At 46.2% G+C, this 21,007-nt stretch overlaps 1 protein-coding gene across 3 annotated transcripts in view; it reads left to right on the top strand.

Annotated features, from left to right (window-relative positions):
• The window catches only part of FBXW8 (F-box and WD repeat domain containing 8), a 36,169-nt gene extending 15,573 nt beyond the window's left edge, over window positions 1-20,596 (top strand). The window contains exons 3-7 of one of the 3 annotated variants that reach the window (XR_011560013.1): window positions 9,902-10,029; window positions 15,434-15,607; window positions 18,262-18,378; window positions 19,042-19,865; window positions 20,089-20,596. Coding sequence is in view for 1 of the 3 variants with exons in the window: in XM_070763083.1 (XP_070619184.1) it covers window positions 9,902-10,029; window positions 15,434-15,607; window positions 18,262-18,378; window positions 19,042-19,186 (564 nt within the window). In the remaining 2 variants the exon portion in view is untranslated. Of the gene's footprint in view, window positions 1-9,901; window positions 10,030-15,433; window positions 15,608-18,261; window positions 18,379-19,041 lie in introns of all 3 variants that reach the window. The other 2 variants (XR_011560012.1, XM_070763083.1) reach the window with 2 other exon arrangements.
• Window positions 20,597-21,007: the final 411 nt, after the last annotated feature.

The following is a 21,007-nucleotide window of genomic DNA, read 5'->3' as shown; positions in this document are numbered from 1 at the left end:
ACTTGGAGTTATAGTGTGCTGTTTAAGTGTTCCCTTTACTTTTTTTGAGCAGTGTACATTTGTCAAAAATCATGAGGCGCAACACTTAATGATTATCATAGGGGTCAGATAAACAATGAGGAAACAGTCAATATTAATAAAAATCTTAAGGATACAAGCAACAAGTTACAATCCTACAGTCATAAGTAGGTGGAAATGGCAGGAGATAGGAATGATGAGAAAAAACTAGTAGTAATAGTACTGCAGACTTGGTAAATAGTTTGACAGTGTTGAGGGCATTATTTGTTTAGCAGAGTGATGGCGTTTGGGGGAAAACTGTTCTTGTGTCTAGTTGTCTTGGTGTGCAGTGCTCTGTAGCGACGTTTTGAGGGTAGGAGTTGAAACAATTTATGTCCAGGATGCAGTCTGCATTGGTTGCCGGTCAGTTTCCGGTCACAATTCAAAGTGTTGGTTATGACCTATAAAGCTCTTCATGGCACCAGGCCAGATTATCTCAGGGACCGCCTTTTGCCACACAAATCCCAGCGACCAGTTAGGTGCCACAGAGTGGGCCTTCTCCGGGTCCCGTCAACTAAACAATGTCGGCTGGCGGGGCCCAGGGGAAGAGCCTTCTCTGTGGTGGCCCCGGCCCTCTGGAACCAGCTCCCCCCAGAGATCAGAGTTGCCCCCACCCTCCTTGCCTTTCGTAAGTTCCTCAAAACCCACCTCTTCCGCCAGGCATGGGGAACTAAGATAATCTTTCCCCCTAGGCCTTTACAATTTATGCATGGTATGTTTGTATGTTTGATTGGTTTTATAACAAGGGTTTTTAGATATTTTAGTATTGGATTTTTACATTCTGTTGTTGTCACTGTTGTTAGCCGCCCCGAGTCCACGGAGAGGGGCGGCATACAAATCCAATGAATGAATGAATGAATGAATGAATGAATGAATGAATGAATGAATGAATGCAAGGGGTTAGTAAATATTTTCCCTGCACTCTTTTTGACTCATGCAGTCTACAGGTCCTCAACGGAAGGCAGGTTGGCAGCCATTGTTTTTTTCTGCAGTTCTGATTCTCCTCTGAAGTCTCTGTCGGTCCTGTTGGGTTGCAGAACCGATCCAGACAGTACTGTACTAAGACCTGCAGTAAAGTCAGGCTACACCTGGGTTTCCCCATACTCAAACGATACACCCCTCATCCCATTCCTTCTCCCCCCATCCACCCACCCCTGTTACTAGTCCATCTTGAGCCAATTGGAACTCGCCTTTTCCTCTTTTCTTTGGGGCTCAAATGGATCTGGCTGCTTCCCTTCCGCCTCCAACAGACGTTTGCCTCTTCCCCACATCTCTTCTGGCTTGGCTGGGTTCCCCGCTTGGCACGACGGACCTGCCGAGGATCCCGGGCACAAACCGAAGAGGCTGCAGGTGCTTTGGCATGGCTCAGGTAGCCCTGTTCGGCCCTGCTTGGCAAAAACACCTTTGAGCCGATGGCTTTGACTCCCCGTCTAGGCTCAACCTGAAAGGAAAAAGGCTCCTTTGCCCAAAAGCACCGAGAGGCCTTTGTGCACCAAGCTAGTTGATGATGATGATGATAATAATAGTAATAGTGATAATAGTAATAATAATAATGATGATGATGATGATGATAATAATTTCTTAGACTTGTATGCCGCCCCTCTCCGGAGACTCGGAACAGCTCACAACAAAATGCAAAGCACAAATCTAATATTAATAGAAACATAGCAGAAAAAGACCTCATGGTCCATCTAGTCTGCCCTTATCCTGTTTTCTGTATTTTATCTTAGGATGGATATATGTTTATCCCAGGCATGTTTCAGTTCAGTTACTGCGGATTTATATACCATGTCTGCTGGAAGTTTGTTCCAAGCATCTACTACTCTTTCAGTAAAATAATATTTTCTCACATTGGTTTTGATCTTTCCCCCAACTAACTTCAGATTGTGTCCCCTTGTTCTTGTGTTCACTTTCCTATTAAAAAAACTTCCCTCCTGGACCTTATTTAACCTTTAACATATTTAAATGTTTCGATCATGTCCCCCCTTTTCCTTCTGTCCTCAAGACTATACAGATTGAGTTCATGAAGTCTTTCCTGATACGTTTTATGCTTAAGACCTTCCACCATTCTTGTAGCCCGTCTTTGGACCCATTCAATTTTGTCAATATATTTTTGGAGGTGAGGTCTCCAGAACTGAACACAGCATTCCAAATGTGGTCTCACCAGCACTCTATATAGCGGGATCATAATCTCCCTCTTCCTGCTTGTTATACCTTTAGCTATGCAGCTAAGCATCCTACTTGCTTTCTCTACCGCCTAACTGCACTGCACATTAAAAAAAATACATAGTGATCCCGCTATATAGAGCGCTGGTGAGACCACATTTGGAATAATACTGTGTTCAGTTCTGGAGACCTCAGTTACAAAAAGATATTGACAAAATTGAACGGGTCCAGTGTTTTTAATAGGAAAGTGAACACAAGAACAAGGGGACACAATCTGAAGTTAGTTGGGGGAAAGATCAAAAGCAACATGAGAAAATATTATTTTATTGAAAGAGTAGTAGATCCTTGGAACAAACTTCCAGCAGACGTGGTTGGTAAATCCAAAGTAACTGAATTTAAACATGCCTGGGATAAACATGTATCCATCCTAAGATAAAATACAAAAAATAGTATAAGGGCAGACTCAATTGCAAAAGGCCGCTTTACTGGGATCGGCATACATAATTCTCCGCTACATCATACAGTCCCAGTTGCATGGGAATCGCCCAACCGGTGATGAAATAGTGATCTCGTTTGCTGTGTCGTATTGTTAATAATAACAATAGGGTGGGAAGGGACCTTGGAGGTCTTCTAGTCCAATAAATAAAAATGATGGAAGGATCTTATAATAATAACAGCAACAGCAGAGTTGGAAGGGACCATGGAGGTCTTCTAGTCCATGCCCCTGCTTAGGCAGGAGGCCCTACACTACTTCAGATGGATGGTTATCCAACATGTGCTTAAAAACTTCCAGTGTTGGGGCATTCACAACTTCTGGAGGCAAGCTCTTCCATGGATTCATTGTTCTCACTGTCAGGAAATTTCTCCTTAGTTATAAGTTCCTTCTCTCCTCATTTAGTTTCCACCCATTGCTTCTTGTTCTACCATCAGGTGCTTTGGACAATAGGTTGACTCCCTCTTCTTCCTGGCAACCCCTGAGATATTGGAAAACTGCTATCATGTCCCCCCTGGTTTTTCTTCTCGTTACACTAGCCATGCCCAATTCCTGCAACCGTTCTTCATATATTTTACCCTTAATCATGTTTGTCCCTCTTCTCTGCACTCTTTCTAGAGTCTCAACATCCTTTCTGCATCTTGGTGACCAAAACTGAACGCAGTCTTCCAAGTGTGGCCTTACCAAGGCCTTATAAAGTGGTGGTAACACTTCACGTGATCTTGATTCTGTCCCTCTGTTAATGCAGCCTAGAACCGTGTTGGCTTTTTTGGGCCACTGACATAGAAGCAACCCACTCCTGAATGCAAAGCACGGGGGGGCATGCGCCCACATACACCTGCCGGTGGAAAAATCACCTTTCGAATAGTATAAAATGCAGGGCTTTCCCCCCCCCCCCCTCTTTCTTTCCCATGCTGGGTTTTCTGCAGCAAGGAATTGCAAGGCAGACTGGCTGGCTGGTTGTCAAAAAATTACATCATATCGGAGCAAACTGCTTTTAAATCAAGCATCCATTATTCATGCATATTAACTGTTTTCTTCTCCTTCCCCCCTGTTTTGTTTTTTTAAAAATAAATCCACACACTTTATTTTCTCTCTCTCTCTCTCTCTCGTTCCTCATTTTTCACCTAAATGTCTTTTCGCTCTCTTTCCTCCTCTCGTTCCTTCCTTCCTCTAGTTGGTTTTATTTGCCCCGTGTAATATTTTGAGTGTCTATGCGATGTTTCGGTGAAATCACATTCACCATCATCAGGCTGAAGTTATAAGCTTCGTGCTGCTGTAAATATAGAATATATATATATATATCACATGTTTTTTTGCTGAATTTGAAAATTAAGGGAGACTAGGATAGATCTATTTTGGCCTTATTTTGGCCTCATCAGCTAGCCCTACCGCACTGGGACTTGAACCTTTGCCTTGTAAGGCAGAGAATTATCCTCTAGGCTACAGTATCCAATCCCTTCAGCTCTGCACCAGGGAAGGGTTACATATTTTTGTGTAGAGTCACCCTGGTGTATTGAAGGAACATCACAGCTCCTTATTTGCCTCTCGGCCCAACCCAGGGCCATTTCCAAGGCAGTTAATTTTATTGATAGTCGACAATTCTATCTATATGTGTCACATGTTTTTTTTTGCTGAATTTGAAAATTAAGGGAGACTAGGATAGATCTATTTTGGCCTCATCAGCTACTATACCCAGTGGTACTTGAACCTGCAACCTTATATATACAAATGCCAGAAATTTCCAAATCCTACAAGGGGAGGAACCCGAACATACCAAGACCGTCATACCTGTACCCATATATATGACGGTCTTGGTATATTTGGGTTTCTTCCCGTGTAGGATTTAGAAATTTCTGGCAACGTTTCGATGAGGTCCCACTCATCATCTTCAGGCTGGTGTTTCTGTCCTTGTTCTAAGGCGAACACTGCGAGACCTAAGCTGCCTGTATATATGTCAAATGTTTTTTTATATATATTCCCAGCAAAGCAAACACGTATATAAAATTTAAAATATTTATTTATTTATAAATATATATACACATAACACACAAACCAAAGACATTTAAAAACATTGGAAATTTGTGTAGCAAATCTGTGTTACAATTCTTATTGTGCTCGCCTACAATTACACAACTTTTTCACACGTTTATTATAAACCAGTTTCATACACAATAATTTTATCTAACTAATCTTATATCTATTTTCCCACTAGCCCGTTTATCATCAAGAAATCGCTCTCTTTTATTATTGACCAAATGTACATTTGTTACTTTATCCTTTTTTCCGCTTTGCTGGGATTATAGAGGCAGTTCTCCACTTACAGCCATTCGGTTAGAAGTTACACTGAGGGGAAAAAACCCCTCACTCTTATGACTCTCCATGGTCGCGTGATCAGAATTTGGGCACCTATCAGCCGGCATGTTTTTATACAATCGCAATGTCCCAAGGTCATGTGATCACCATCTCTGATTTCCCCATGTGACTTTCAGCAAGCAAAGTTTTAACAGAGTTGGAAGGGGCCTTGTAGGTCATCTACTCCAGTGTTTCCCAACCTTGGCAACTTGAAGATATTTGGACTTCAAATCCCAGAATTCCCCAGCCAGCAAATGCTGGCTGGGGAATTCTGGGAGTTGAAGTCCAGAGACCTCTAAGTTGCCAAGGTTGGGAAACACTGATCTAGTCCAACCCTTAACCAAGCAGGAGAACCTACACCCGTGATGGCGAGCCTAGGGCACGGGTACCACAGGTGGCACACCGAGCCATATCTGAGGACACATGATTGCTCTTAGGTCAGCAAAATAGAAAAAGTCCATTTACAAAGTACAGTAATACCTCGTCTTACGAACCTAATTGACCGGTTGGACGTCTTCGTGATGTCAAAGCTCCGCCCATGGAATTCCCTATTGGGATTCCCGACCTCCTTTCTAGCCTCCAGATCGGCTGGAAACGCCACCGCTGATCGCAAAAACAGCGCTCTGCCGAGCAGCACCGCCCAGCTGTAACCTTCTGAAACAGCTGGGCGCTTCTCGGTGGCCTCCCGAACCTGAACTTCCGGGTTCGGCGTTCGGGAGAACGCCGAGAAGCCCCCTGGCTGTTTCAGAAGGTGACAGACGGGCGGCGGCGCTTCTCGGTGGCCTCCCGAACCCGAAAAGTTTGGGTTCGGGAGAACACCGAGAAGCCCCCCGGCTGTTTTAAAAGGTGACAGACGGGCAGCGGCGCCCAGCTGAGCGCCATTTTGCGATCTGCGGTGGGTTCATAAGCCGAAAAAAGTTCGTAAGAAGAGGCAAAAAATTTCCGAACCCCGGGTTCGTATCACAAGGGGTTCGTATCACGAGGGGTTCGTATCACAAGGTACCACTGTAATAATAATTCTTTATCCCTGCGCCCGTTTGTCCGTTCCACCCGGCCTTTCTGCCCAAGGCTAAAGGTTCCCAGTTGAACCAACTTTTACCCTGGCGAAGAGGTGGCATTAGGCTAGCTAATGCATCGCCCAAGTGCTAGAAAGAAAACCAAGCCATGAATAATAGATTCCGCTCTCCCATAGCCCAACAAAATCCCGTTTGCTAAGCCTTATTAAAAGAGCCAGCAATGGGGAGGCAGGCAGTAAAGGCCGTCGGGGGAATTTGTAACATGGGAAGAATCGTCCACGAAATGGATGCCGTTGAGTTGTGTTGTGTTCTTCTCTCCCCCCCCTTTCTCTTATCTCCGAGGTCTTTAACTCAATGTCACAATGAAAGCCGATTTAAGGTATTCGGGGATACGTTGAATTATTCAGTGTGGGAGGGGTGTTAGTACTATGTACAAAACAGTTGGGTTTGCAATACAGTGTTCCCTCGATTTTCGCGGGGGATGCGTTCCGAGACCGCCCGCAAAAGTTGAATTTCTGCGAAGTAGAGATGCGGAAGTAAATACACTACTTTTGGCTATGAACAGTATCACAAGCCTTCCCTTAACACTTTATACCCCTAAATTGCAATTTCCCATTCCCTAAGCAACCACTTAGATTATTACTCACCATGTTTATTTATTAAAGTTTATTAAAAAAAATATTTATTAAAGGCAGATGAAAGTTTGGCGATGACATATGACGTCATCGGGCGGGGAAAAACATGGTATAGGGGGAAAACCCGCGAAGTATTTTTTAATTAATATTTTTGAAAAACCATGGTATAGACATTTTGCGAAGTTCGAACCCGCGAAAATCGAGGGAACACTGTATATAAACAAGCTAACAATGAATGCTTGTATGTATTGAAGTACTGTGGCTTTAAGAGGTAATGCCGCAAATTCCCATAATAGGGAGCCAGAAAGCATGATTCTCTCTCACTCTGCTCTGTCTGTTCTTTCTGCTGATTCGCTGTGACTCATGTAGTAAGGTCTAAGTGTTTGATGATACAGTGGTACCTCAGTTCTTGACCACAATTCGTTCCAGAAGTGTGGTCGAGAACCGATTTGGTCGAGTACCGAATGAATTTATCCCATAGGAACTAATGGAAATGGGTTTAATTGGTTTCCAGCCCCTATTTCCTTTTTTTCCTTTGGGATAAAGATCCGAGGTCTAAGCACTCCAAGCTGTAGTAAGGGTGGGGGCAGCTGCAATACCGGCAGTTTCGGGGGGGGGGGGCTCCTTTCCTCAGTGGTTCGTCTTCTTCCCTTTAAGCAGCTACACCAACTTTCTCCTTCCCGGCGACGGCGAGCAGCAGCGCCAGGAACATCACATGAGAAAGGGAAGCCGTTGACGTTCCCGGCGCTGCTGCCGCTCGAAGGAAAGCCGCTGTCGCCGTTGGGAAGGAGAAAGTTAGTGTAGCTGCTTAAAGGGAAGAAGACAAACCACTGAGGAAAGGAGCCCCCCCGAAACTGCCGGTATTGCAGCCGCCCCCACCCTTCCTACAGCTTGGAGCGCTTAGACTAGAGACTGGGAGGCTGTTGAGTGGGTGGCCAGGATGGGCGTGTTGGATTCCGACTCCCATTCCGTCTCACCCCGTCCCCTCAGATCTTGTAGCATTTCGGATAATAAACAAAATTTTCTGTGGCTGTTCGGTATCCGAATTTTTGTTCAGATACCGAAGCAAATTTTTGCCGAAAATATTGTTCGGTATCCGAAATGTACGAGAACCAAAGCGTTCGAGTACCGAGGTACCACTGTAGTTTGATTTGTTTGTAAGTTGTAGTGTATGCCTGATATGTAAGACAAAGACAGGCTTGTAATATTAATATTGTGTTGACTGCTATTGCAAAAGTAAACACTATTTTTTTACATTTTAATGTATTTGACTGAATAATTATTCATATCTCCTGGATATGTGCTGGAATCCCATGTTTTCCTCTGTGCACGTCCTTCACAACTCAAGGGTTCTGCCCACTCCCTAAAAATTGGGTCTTTTGGAGTCCAGAAATTATGATTCCGAGAGCTTGGAAGTTGTTGAGTTTAGGAAATTTGGCTTTGTCGGGCGTATCTGTTGGACAGAGATGGTCCCTGGCAAAAACGCATAGTCTAGAGCAGGGGTAGGCAAACTTGGTTCTTCTATGACTGGTGGACTTCAGCTCCCAGAATTCCTGAGCCAGTCATGCTAGCTCAGGAATTCTGGGAGTTGAAGTCCACAAGTCATAGAAGAGCCAACTTTGCCTACCCCTGGTCTAGAGTCATTGATTGATTGATTTGAAGCCCACCTTTATTATTTTTGTTCAAGGCATCGAGGTGTAGAGAGAGAAACCAGCCCAAAATCACCCAGGTGGGACTCGAACTCACAGTCTCCCTCTTTCTAGCCTGGTACCCATCACCCCAAGATAACCAGTGCCACCGTTTTTGAATGCTCCGTTCAGTTGCCTTGACTCGCACAGGATTATGGGGTCTTCATTCATTCATTTACGCGAGAGCTATCGTGGGGCTTCCTAGATTCACCCACGTCTCTACAACACTCCATGGCCTGCATTGGCTGCCCATCAGTTTCCGGTCACAATTCAAAGTGTTGGTAATGACCTTTAAAGCCCTACATGGCATTGGACCAGAATTCTACCGCACGAATCCCAGCGGCCGATAAGGTCCCACAGAGTTGGCCTTCTCTGGGTCCCGTTGACCAAACAATGTCATTTGGTGGGCTCCGGGGAAGAGCCTTCTCTGTGGCGGCCCCGGCCCTCTGGAATCAACTTCCCCCGGAGATTAGAACGGCCCCCACCCTCCTTGTCTTTCGCAAGTTACTTAAGACCCACCTATATCGCCAGGCATGGGGGAACTAAGACATCTCCCCCAGGCTTATTATATTTCATGTTTGATGTGTATGTGCTGTATGGTTTTTAATTGCTGAGGTTTTTATATATTTTATTATTAGATTTGTTCCATTATTATACTGTTTTTATTCTGTTGTGAGCCGCCCCGAGTCTTCGTAGAGGGGCGGCATACAAATCTAATAAATTGAATTGAATTGAATTGAATTGAATTCATCCATCCATCCATCCATTCATTCATTCGACTTCTATGCTGCCCAATCCCGAAGGACTAAGGCAGTTTACAAAATAATAATACAAATACAAAAATTACAAAGCAATAAGAGAAGTCGAATATAATTTCTAAAACTGACCCCATGATAAAAACCCATTTATTATAAAAAGACATAATTACATACATACACACCAGTCATACAGTTTGGCCATGAAAGTCGTACAATTCATGGCCCCCAGGTCTTTGTGGTGGGAGCCAGCAGGGTGGGAGCAGTACGGACATCGAGGGGGAGTTGGTTCTATAGAGCCGGGGCAGCCGCAGAGAAGGCCCTACCCTGCGGCCCTGCCAACCTGCATTAGTCGACGGGGCCCGTAGGAGACTAACTCTGTGTGCTCTTATTGGGAGGTATGGGGCAAGAGGAGGTCCCATAGATATTCTGGCCCTGAGCCATATAGAGCGTTGTAGGTAATAACCAACACCTTGAATTGTGCCCGGAGACTATTAGGAAGCCAGTGCAGCTCGCATTAAAAGAAAAAGATGACGATTCTCTTTTTATGATTCACCCGGCTGTTTTATTTCATTTTATTTTTAATCTAATGAACGTTCCGCCCAGCTCCAGCTCTTATGGACGGACAAAAGATAAATTGCAGAAAACTAAGAAACGATGTACGAAATCCAAGCGGCAGACCAGTCCGTTGTCCTCAGCTGACCCTCCTATGTTGTCTCTCTGCTGCTTCTTTCAGATCCTCCTCTACAACGTGGAAACGGGGCAGTGTGTGACACAACTCGGCGGGCCTCTGGGTGACTTCACGTGCCTCAACCTCCAGGACAGTCCCCCCCACATGCTGGTGGCCGGAAATAAAGTCCGAAGGTAGATTTGTGTTTGGTGGGCGAACATCATGGGGGCAAATTTGGGGCAGGTGTCTTTATTTATTTATTTATTACTTAGATTTGTATGCCGCCTCTCTCCGCAGACTCGGGGCGGCTCACAGCATATAGCACAACAGTTTATAACAACAGTTTGTCTTCGGGCCAAAGGCAGGATGTTGACACAGAGGGTATAGTTCTGCCCCAGTTAAGAACATAGCAAACACCAGGGCGTCCAGCAAACCTGGAAAACAGGGAAATCGGGGAATTATCAAGGAAATCGGCAGTTCAGGAATTATCAGGGAATTTGTGAAAAAAAACAGAATAAATCAGGGGGGGAAACCCCAAACTTAAAATGTTTAAAAGTCAGGGAAAAATCATGTTTTTAAAAAAACGGATCGCACTGCCTGGCAGAGTCAAGCAAACATGAGTATAACTGTGGCAACAACTTGCTTCCTCAACTACCGATATTTCTCCATGGCTTAGCCATTAATAACAACAACAACAACAACAACAATAATCTAATTCTTTTACGCGTTAGGTATGGGTTGGTTGCTGTTTCCCTTTCTTTTTAAGAGCTCCATCGGTCTCCCCTGCTCTTTTTTGTAAAAAAAAAAAAAAAAAGGACACTTTCGGTGGACGCAGTTGGTTCACGCCCCAGCGAGGTCCTTGGAAGGCCTCTTCCTTCCTCACCGACAGTCACAAAAATGAGCCTGGCATGGAAAACCTCAGTTCCTGCAAGAGCCAGCCAGGAAAAATTATCCGGGGTGGGGAGAGGAATTCCTAAAGCCAGACGGCTTCGTTTCCCCACCAACCTGCAGCCAAAACGTACATTGGAGGGTCAGTTCTGATGTCCCTCCAGTTTTCTGTTTTTGAAAGACTGTTGTCCACCTGAATAGGTTCCAAGTTGAACAGATTAATAGCCTTCCCGTCCTTCGCTTTGCCAGTCGTGTTTTGAGTGAGTTTCCCCATCTTCTTCCTAACTTCCCATCACTCTGCTAAACAAATAATTCCCTCAACACTGTCAGACTTTCTACTAAATCTGCACTTCTATTCTACTAGTTTTTCTCATCATTCCTATCACCCATTTCCTCCCATGTTGACTGTATGACCGTAACTTGTTGCTTATATCCTAAGGTTTTTATTAATATTGCTTCTTCATTGCTTATTTGACCCCTATGACAATCATTAAGTGTCGCACCACATGATTCTTGACAAATGTATATTTTATTTTATGTACGCTGAGAGCATCTGCACCAAGACAAATTCCTTGTGTGTCCAATCACACTTGGCCAATAAAAATTCTATTCTATTCTAGAAATGTACACAAGGAAGGGTAGGTATGTCCGGATATGCTGAGATGCGCAGATACCATAATTTATAGTGTGGCAATTCAGGAACATAGAAACAGAGATGATTGACAGCAGAAAAAGACCTCCTGGTCCATCTAGTCTGCCCTTCTACTATTTCCTGTATTTTACCTTAGGATGGATCTATGTTTATTCCAGGCATGTTTCAATTCAGTGTCTGTGGATTGACCAACCACGTCTGCTGGAAACTTGTTCCAAGAATCTACTACTCTTTCAGTCAAATAATATTTTCTCACGTTGCTTCTGATCTTTCCCCCAACTAGCCTTAGATTGTGCCCCCTTGTTCTTTGTGTTCACTTTCCTATCGAAAACACTTCCCTCCTGAACCTTATTCAATTCAATTCAATTTATTAGATTTGTATGCCGCCCCTCTCCGAAGACTCGGGGCGGCTCACAACAACGATAAAAACAATATTATAATGGCACAAATCTAATATTAAAAATGACTAAAAGCCCTTTAACGTATTTAAACGTTTCGATCGTGTCCCCACTTTCCCTTCTGTCCTCCAGACTATACAGATGGAGTTGATGAAGTCTTTCCTGTTATATTCTGTTCGGGTCTTATTTGACCTGAAATGAAATTTGAGATCCTGTACAATTTTTCCCCCTGCAGATCTGAAACTTGTGGTTTAGTTTTTGCTGGGCGCAGTTACTATACAGATGTGCTGTTTCGGGCTATTTGACCCGAACAGTTTTACAAGTCTGAAACTTGTGATTGATTTACTTTTCCTCATTTGAGGGGTTCTTACTATGAGTTTGGGTTTTTTGGGGTGGGGTTGGGGGTTTTTTTGGGTTTACCTGTTGCTACGTGCTGATTGTTACACTTGTACTGTTCGGGTCAATATTTACCTGTAGCAACAGGTAAACCAAACCCACCTCCCGCCAACAAAAACCACACTCATAGTAAGAACCCATCAGTTGAATTGCACGAGACTGCCTTCAAACAGATTAACAAGAGTTGGAAGAGACCTTGTAGGTCATCTAGTCCAACCCCCCTCCTCTCTTGGGCGCCAACCAGTCGTCTCCCTCCCCCCCCCCTCCGAGAAATCCCGAATTCTCCATCCCTTCCTCTCTTCCCTGGCCAATTCCGTCATCTGGGAGGGAGAAAGGAGCCTCCAACTCAACTCCAGGAGAAGGAGGCCTCGAAGACAAGACATCTCAGAAAGGCTTTGGAAGGCAACTTGGAACTCGCCTCCGTCTCTGTTTTTCCTGGAAGCCCCTCTCTCTGCTAATGAAGCTACAAAGCCTCCGCCGGGGGAGGGGGAGATCCGAAGGCAGGCTCATGAACGTACATGGGGCCAACGGGCATCGAACCAGGCCCCGCGTGTGTGCCGTCAGGGATGGAGGGGCTGGGAAGACGTTTGCCCGGGAAGCCACTTTGTGTGCGAGATTCTTCTTTGGAGGAAGGAGGCTTGGGGAGGGGGCCCCCTCTGCCGAACTCCATCTGTGGATGGTCTGACAAGCGGTAGGCATGGAGGTGTTGGGAGAGGCCCAGCCCCATCCCGCCCGCGCGCCCTTCCTCCTTCCAACCTGTCAGATGGTTCCCTCGCGGCTGGAGACTTTTGTCATCTCTTGATGGGGGGTTTTTTTGGCTTTTCTTTTTTCTTTTTTTTGCTCTAATTGTCGGAATAGAGTTATTCGCTGGCTCCCGTGGAGCGGTTTCATTAAAGGAGGGCGAAAGGGAGGGCTTGGGGGGTTTTTTTTGGACCCGAGCAGGAATGCTGAACAATGGAAGTCCTGGCACTGTGGCTGCTCTCCTTGGTGGGCTGCACTTCACCAGTCTTTCTTCTTTTCTTTTCTTTTCTTTTTTTTCTTTCCCTTTCCTTCTCTTGCCTTCCTTGCTTGCTCCTTTCCTTCCCTTCTCTCTCCTCTTCTCTCCCTCCCTCCTTTTCCTTCCTTCCCTCCTCTCCTCTCCCTCCCTCCTTCCTTCCCTCCTCTCCCTCCTTCTTTCCTTCCTTCCTTTTCCTTCCCTCCTCTCCTCTCCTTCCCTCTTCCCTTCCTTCCTTTTCCTTCCCTCCTCTCCTCTCCCTCCCTCCTTCCTTCTCTCCCTCCTTCCTTCCTTCTTCTGTTCTCTCCTCTCTTCTTCTCCCTTCCTTTCTTCCTTTCTATTTTCCTTCCCTTCTCCCTCCTCTCTTCTCTCCCTCCCTCCTTCTATCCTTCCCTTCTCTCCTCTCTCTCCCTCCTTCCTTCTCTCCCTCCTTCCTTCCTTCTTCCCTTCTCTCCTCTCTTCTTCTCCCTTCCTTTCTTCCTTTCTCTTTTCCTTCCCTTCTCCCTCCTCTCTTCCCTCCCTCCTTCTATCCTTCCCTTCTCTCCTCTCTCTCCCTCCTTCCTTCTCTCCCTCCTTCCTTCCTTCTTCCCTTCTCTCCTCTCTTCTTCTCCCTTCCTTTCTTCCGTTCTCTTTTCCTTCCCTTCTCCCTCCTCTCTTCTCTCCCTCCCTCCTTCTATCCTTCCCTTCTCTCCTCTCTCTCCCTCCTTACTTGCTTCTTTCCTTCCCTTCTCTCCTCTTTTCTTCTCCTTTCATTTCTTCATTGCTCTTTTCCTTCCCTTTTCTCTCCTCTCTTCTCCTCTCCCTCCCTCCTTCTATCTGCTCCTTTCCTTCCCTCTCCTCTCCCTTCTTCCTTCCTCCCTCCCTCCTTCCTTCTTCCCTTCCCTTCTCTCCTCTTTTCTTCTCCTTTTGTTTCTTCATTGCTCTTTTCCTTCCCTTCTCTCTCCTCTCTTCTCCTCTCCCTCCCTCCTTCCTTGCTCCTTCCCTTCCCTTCCCTTCTTTCTCCTCTCCTCTCTTTCTTTTCCTTTCTTTCCTTCTTTCCCCCATGTCTTGCTGGGTGTTAAGAGTCCCACCCACCCAGACTACAGAAGATTGGCCTTCGAATTGCCCCCAGAGGGTAATTTGCCAAGACAATTTCCATCCATCCTCGCGCAGGGCTCTGCTCCCAACGGACGACATGAAATCATGCATCGATTTCTCATTTTGATAAAGCCGACACGATAATCCCAGCAGAGCCCCGTTGATTGGCTTCTCCTAACACCACGATCCCGGGCTGGCAGCCCCAAGAGCTTCGGCAGTTGTGAGTCAGATCGAGTTCGCTTCTGATCCCCCGGTCCCCCATTTTATTTGTATGCCGCTAAGAGGTGGCGACGGCTGCTGGGCGTAGAAGGGAATTAGACCGACTCCCAGGAGGATTGCTGATCCTAAGTGGAGCTGCCAGATCCAGTTTACCTTGGTCGCTGTGGAATGGCTCCAAGAGACACTCGCACGCCAGAAAAAAATACCATATTTTTCGGAGTATAAGACACAGTCTCAAAAGGGGTGAACAGTGCAGTCAGGCGGTAGGGAAAGTGAGTAGGATGCTTGGCTGCATCGCTAGAGGTGTAACAAGCAGGAAGAGGGAGATTGTGATCCCGCTGTATAGAGCGCTGGGGAGACCCCACTTGGGTTCAGTTCCGGAGACATCACCTACCAAAAGAGATGGATCAAATGGAACGGGTCCAAAGACGGGCTATAAAAATGGTGGAAGGTCTTGTATATTGTATATTGTTTTGATATGTTATGAGCCATACAAATCCAATAGATCAGTGTTTCCCAACCTTGGCAACTTGGGGATATCTGGACTTCAACCCCCAGAATTTCCCAGCCAGCGTTTGCTGGCTGGGGAATTCTGGGAGTTGAAGTCCCAATACAGTAGTACCTCTAGATACGAGCTGCTCCACATGCGAGTATTCCAAGATACGAGCCACGAGGGGAGAGAAATTTCTTTTCGAGACCCAAGCTCAAATTCGGGATACGAGCCGAGCGTCCACTAGGTGACACAAGAATCCTTGCTTCTGGTTATCTCGGAGGGGAAAAACAAAGTCTAAAGCCATTTGTTCCAGATACGAGTTGTTCGACATACAAGCTCCCTTCTGGAACGAATTATGCTCGTATCTATCTAGAGGTACTACTGTATCTTCAAGTAGCCAAGGTTGGGAAACACTGCAATAGTAAATAATCTCCCTTCCTTCCCCCTTAAATATTTACAGTCGCTCGTCTTCCTTTCTCAGGGTGATGGTGTACGACCTCCGCAGGAGTGAGCCCTCCCTCTCGCTTTGCGGCCATCAGTTGGGGGTCTCGGCGGTGCAGATGGACGACTGGAAGGTGGTCAGCGGCGGAGAGGAAGGGCTGGTCTGCGTGTGGGACCAGCGGATGGGCAACAAGCTCTGGGAAATGCACGCCAGGTGAGATCCCACCTCTTGGCTTTAACCAGATGGAACGGAGTTGGAAGGGACCTCGTGGGTCATTTAGTCCAACCCCACCACCCAGGCAGGAGATCCTACGCCATCTCCGATAGTCTCTTCTTGAAAGCCTTGACTAGAGTAGCCATGCCCAGTTCCTACAACCATTTGTCATATGTTTTAGTCTCCAGACCTTTGATCATCTTAGATAGATTCAGATTAACAGAGTTGGAAGGGACCTCGTAGGTCATCTAGTCCAACCCCTCATCCATGTAGGAGACCCTACCCCATTTCTGACAGATGGCAGATGGCTTATCCTCTTCTCCTCCTCTTCTCTTCTTCTTTTCCTCCTTCTTCCGTTTCTTCTCCTCTTCCTCCTTTTTCTCCTCCTCCTCTTCTTTTTCTCCTCCTCTTCTTCTTTCCCTCCTTCTGCTCTTCCCCTCCTTCTCTTCCTTTTCTCCTTCCTCCTCTCCTCCTCCTCCTCCTCTTCTCCTTTTCTTTTTCTCCTCCTTCCTTTTCTTCTCTTCCTCCTTTTTCTCCTCCTCTTCTTTTTATCCTTCTGTTCTTCTTTCCCTCCTTCTCCTCTTCCCCTCCTTCTCTTTCTTTTCTCCTTCTTCCTCTTCTCCTCTCCTCCTTTTCTCCTTTTCTTTTTCTCCTCCTTCCTTTTCTTCTCTTCCTCCTTTTTCTCCTCTTCTTTTTATCCTTCTCTTCTTCTTTCCCTCCTTCTCCTCTTTCCCTCCTCTTCCTTTTCTCCTTCTTCCTCTCCTCCTCCTCCTCTTCTCCTTTTCTTTTTCTCCTTCCTTTTCTTCTCTTCCTCCTTTTTCTCCTCTTCTTTTTATCCTTCTCTTCTTCTTTCCCTCCTTCTCCTCTTCCCCTCCTTCTCTTCCTTTTCCCCTTCTTCCTTTTCCTCTTCTCCTCTCCTCCTCCTCCTCTCCTTTTCTTTTTCTCCTCCTTCCTTTTCTTCTCCTCTTCCTCCTTTTTCTCCTTCTTTTTCTCCTTCTCTTCTTCTTTCCCTCCTTCTCTTTCCCTCCTTCTCTTCCTTTTCTCCTTCTTCCTCTTCTCCTCCTCCTCTTCTCCTTTTCTTTTTCTCCTCCTTCCTTTTCTTCTTCTCTTCCTCCTTTTTCTCCTCCTCCTCTTCTTCCTTTTATCCTTCTCTTCTTCTTTCCCTCCTTCTCATCTTCCCCTCCTTCTCTTCCTTTTCTCCTTCTCTCCTCCTCCTCCTCTTCTCCTTTTCTTTTTCTCCTCCTTTTTCTTCTTCTCTTCCTCCTTTTTCTTCTTCTCCTCTTCCTCCTCTTTCTTTTTCTTATCCTTCTCCTCTTCATCCTCCTCCTCCTCCATTCTATTCCATTCCATTCTATCCTATTCTATTCCTTTTGCTTCTCCTTCTCTCCTTCTTCTCCTACCTGTTCTTTCCCTCCTCCTCTTCCCCTCTTATTTTTCTTATTCCATTTCTTCCTGCTCCAGCTGCATTTCAGGAAGGGTCCACCTGGGGGCGCTCAAGACTATTTTCCTGCTTTTAGAAACACTCATTTTTCTGCTCTCTTCTCTCTTTACTTTCTTACTCCACTTTACAAAGCAGAAAAATGTGTTTCATATCACTGGGGTCACCCGACGGGCAGCCCTGTGCTCGCTTTGAGAGGCCTTACTAGCAAACTGTATTGTCCCACAGGGTCAGCCTTACTTAGGGAGAATGGGGCACCCATGTTAAAAATAATAATAATGGGGCTTTGAGATTTTTATACATAGGTAGTACTCCACTTACAAGCACAATTGAGCCCAACATTTCTGAGTGAATCGTTGCAGCAGTTCAGTTAGCAACCTTTGGTTATGGGACCCATGAACCTAGTGCAGGGGTAGGCAAAGTTGGCTCTTCTATGACTTGTGGACTTCAACTCCCAGCATCCCTGAGCCAATCATGCTAGCTTGGGAATCCTGGGAGTTGAAGTCCACGTGCCATAGAAGAGCCAACTTTGCCTACATTATGCACTAGTGGAACAGCTTGCCTTCAGAACTTGTGCCACTCGGCCACTGGAGGTTTTTAAGAAGAATCCTGCACAGCCACTTCTCTTGAATAGTATAGTTTCTGCTGGGGCAGGGGGCTGGACTAGAAGATCTCCAGGGTCCCATTCTATTCCATTCCACTCCACTCCTCTCCTTTCCTCTCTTCTGTACCACTCCACTCCTCTCTATTCTATTCTAATTCTATTCTGTTCTATTCTCTATCCTATTCCACATTCCACATTCCACATTCTATTCTCTATTCTATTCTCTGTTCTGTTCTATTCTCTATTCTCTATCCTATCCTATTCCACATTCTATTCCATTCCATTCTATTCTATTCTCCTATTCTATTCTATTCTCTATCCTATTCCACATTCTATTCCATTCCATTCTATTCTATTCTCCTATTCTATTCTATTCTCTATCCTATTCCACATTCTATTCTCCTATTCTATTCCAATTCATTCCATTCTATTCTATTCTCTATCCTATTCCACATTCTATTCTATTCTCTATCCTATCCTATTCCACATTCTATTCCATTCCATTCTATTCTCTATCCTATTCCACATTCCACATCCTACTCTCTATTTATATCATATTCTATTGCTATTCCTAGTCACCGATAGACTCTTTTCTGTGTCCCTTTGTTCCAGGCACCCAGTTCGCCACCTCCGCTTCACCTCCCACAGCCTCATCTCGGCCAACGTCCCCAATGAAAAAACTCCCCGGGGTGCCAGCATCACGGACGACGACTTGACCGCTCACCGAAGGTGAGAACAGACTGCTCCCAGTTGCTGCTTCATCCAAACCAGCAGGAGGCGCCCCATGACACCACTCTCTGTGTCACGGGACTACAATCCCCAAGAGTCTCAGCTAGGCAGTAGGGGAGGGAGGGAAGGAAAGAAGGAAACAAAGAAGGAAGAGGAATAGCAATGGTATTTAGACTTATATACCTCTTCACAGTGGTTGAATGATAGATTCTGTTGTCTAAGGCAGTGGTTCCCAACCTTGGCCACTTGAAGATATCTGGACTTGCATAGGCAGTTGTTGCTGCCTATGCATCGCTCTCCGCATGCGTGGCTGTATCATTAACTCTTGTTCCGAATCCAAGGAGGAGCTAGATAATTGATCTCATTCTGAGCTGTCTGCCACACTCTCCTCCTCCCTGTCACTCATGTCTTCTTGGTCAGAGGAGCCTTCATCATCAGATTCCACCGGGGGCAAAACAGGCCTGCAGCATGTGGATGTCTCCCCCACATCCACAGTCCTTTGGGGCAGGAGCTGGGCCAGAGCTAACCACAACAAGTTGTGTGTTGCTTTTATCGATAGAGTGTGATTTTACCATGAAATAGTGGAGTTTTGGGTCGGTACACAGAACAGAAACCAGGCGTGTTGAAAAAAGCACCCTGCTTACTTCCTTTTCTCTCTCACAGGCATCGGGGCATCATCTACGCCTACGAGTTCTCCGTGGACCAGTTGGTGGCACGGAGCGTCCTCCCGATCTGCCGCTCCTCTTACAACGAAACAGCCGGCTACAACTACAACATTGGCCTTGTGGTCCCCTACGACAACATCTAGGCAGCGTGGGAAGTAGGGAGGGCCAGATGTCTGGGGAAGATTCTCCACCATCCAAGACAGGGTTGCCCCAGAGGTAGCTGGACTTTTTCTGGGTTTTGTTTTTTTCTTCGAAGACGTTTCACTTCTCATTCGAGAAGCTTTTTTGGACGAGAAGTGAAACGCCTTTGGGGAGAAAGTCCGGCAGCCCCTTGAAAAAAAAAAGCAGCTTTGGGTCAAAGGAAGAGCAGCTAAGCTGGGCCCTGGAGAAGTGGAGCCCCAGGGATGGAGATCCTGCAGAGCCCTTGGGAGGACCCGGGTGGGCCAAGCAGGCCGCAGCAGAACTGGGGGGGGACAAGTGGGGTCTTCCAAACTCTCTAATAACACCACTGTAAGAATGAAGAGATGGGGGCACAGAGGAACCGCGAGAGACAGGCAAGAACCAGGAGGGAGTAATACAGACTGTGTATAATACAGACTGTGGCCCAAGAAACAGGAGTTAAGAATAAAGGCTGTAGTCCAAGAATCAGGAGATAATAACACAGGCTGTGGCCCAAAAACAAGGAGGTAGTAATAAAAGCTGTAGCTCAAGATCCAGGTGGTAGTAATACAGACTGTGGCCCAAGAACCAGGAGTTAATAATAAAGGCTGTAGCCCAAGAATCAGGAGGTAATAACACAGGCTGTGGCCCAAAAACAAGGAGGTAGTAACAAGAATCGGAAGGTAATAACACAGATTGTAGCCCAAGAATCAAGAGATAATAATACAAATGTGGTCCAAGAACCAGGAGGTAATAATAAAGGTTGTAGCCCCAGAACCAGGAGGTAGTAACACGGGCTGTGGCCCAAGAACCAAGAGGTAATAATAAAGGTTGTAGCCCCAGAACCAGGAGGTAGTAACACGGGCTGTGGCCCAAGAACCAGGAGTTAATAATAAAGGCTGTAGCCCCAGAACCAGGAGATAGTAATACAGACTGTGGCCCAAGAACCAGGAGTTAATAATAAAGTCTGTAGCCCAAGAATCAGGAGGTAATAACACAGGCTGTGGCCCAAGAACCAGGAGTTAATAATAAAGGCTGTAGCCCCAGAACCAGGAGGTAGTAATACAGACAGGCCCAAGAAACAGGAGATAGTAACAAGAATCGGAAGGTAACAACACAGATTGTAGCCCAAGAATCAAGAGATAATAATACAAATGTGGCCCAAGAACCAGGAGGTAATAATAAAGGTTGTAGCCCCAGAACCAGGAGGTAGTAACACGGGCTGTGGCCCACACGTGCCAAGACCATGTCGGTGGAACAGGAGGAGTCCATTCCTGGCACCTGGTTCAACGCCGATTTCTGGAGCTGGCACCAACGCTACACCTGCAACATCTGGAGAAGACGGGACTTTGGGGGCGTTGGGGTTTTTTTGTAAATAAAATCCCTTTATTGAGTGATGGTCTCGGGATGGGGGGGAATTGAAAAATGCCTGTTTCATTGTCAGTGGTGCTTGTTGATGAAAGTCCAACTTTGGAGGCGATCCGGAGACAGCTGTGCCACATGTTCAGTGGCCGTTCCACCACAGGTAAGCCAGCCACAGGTGTGTAAGTAATCCTTCCTCCAGCTCCACTGACACCAGGGCTGATTGGGCCAGGACTGCTGAACCAGCGCCCCTTCCTCTTAACCGTGCTGCCTGCGGCCGCTGGGAGTTGTAGTACATCTCCAACTTGGTGCAGCTTGAGGTTCTCCTTTGTCCAATCCGGTCTCCCTGTGCCGGTTCTTGTCGGCTGGGTCAAAAAAACCCCAGAGCCCAAGTCATCTTTGGGGGCCTCCCCGCTGGGTGGGCTAGGGCAGCTGCCAAACCA

The sequence above is a fragment of the Erythrolamprus reginae genome, chromosome 10 (genome assembly GCF_031021105.1).
Source record: "Erythrolamprus reginae isolate rEryReg1 chromosome 10, rEryReg1.hap1, whole genome shotgun sequence".
NCBI lineage: Eukaryota > Metazoa > Chordata > Lepidosauria > Squamata > Dipsadidae > Erythrolamprus > Erythrolamprus reginae.
Note: the sequence above shows the minus strand (reverse complement) of the source record. Positions and strands in the feature narration are given on the sequence as shown.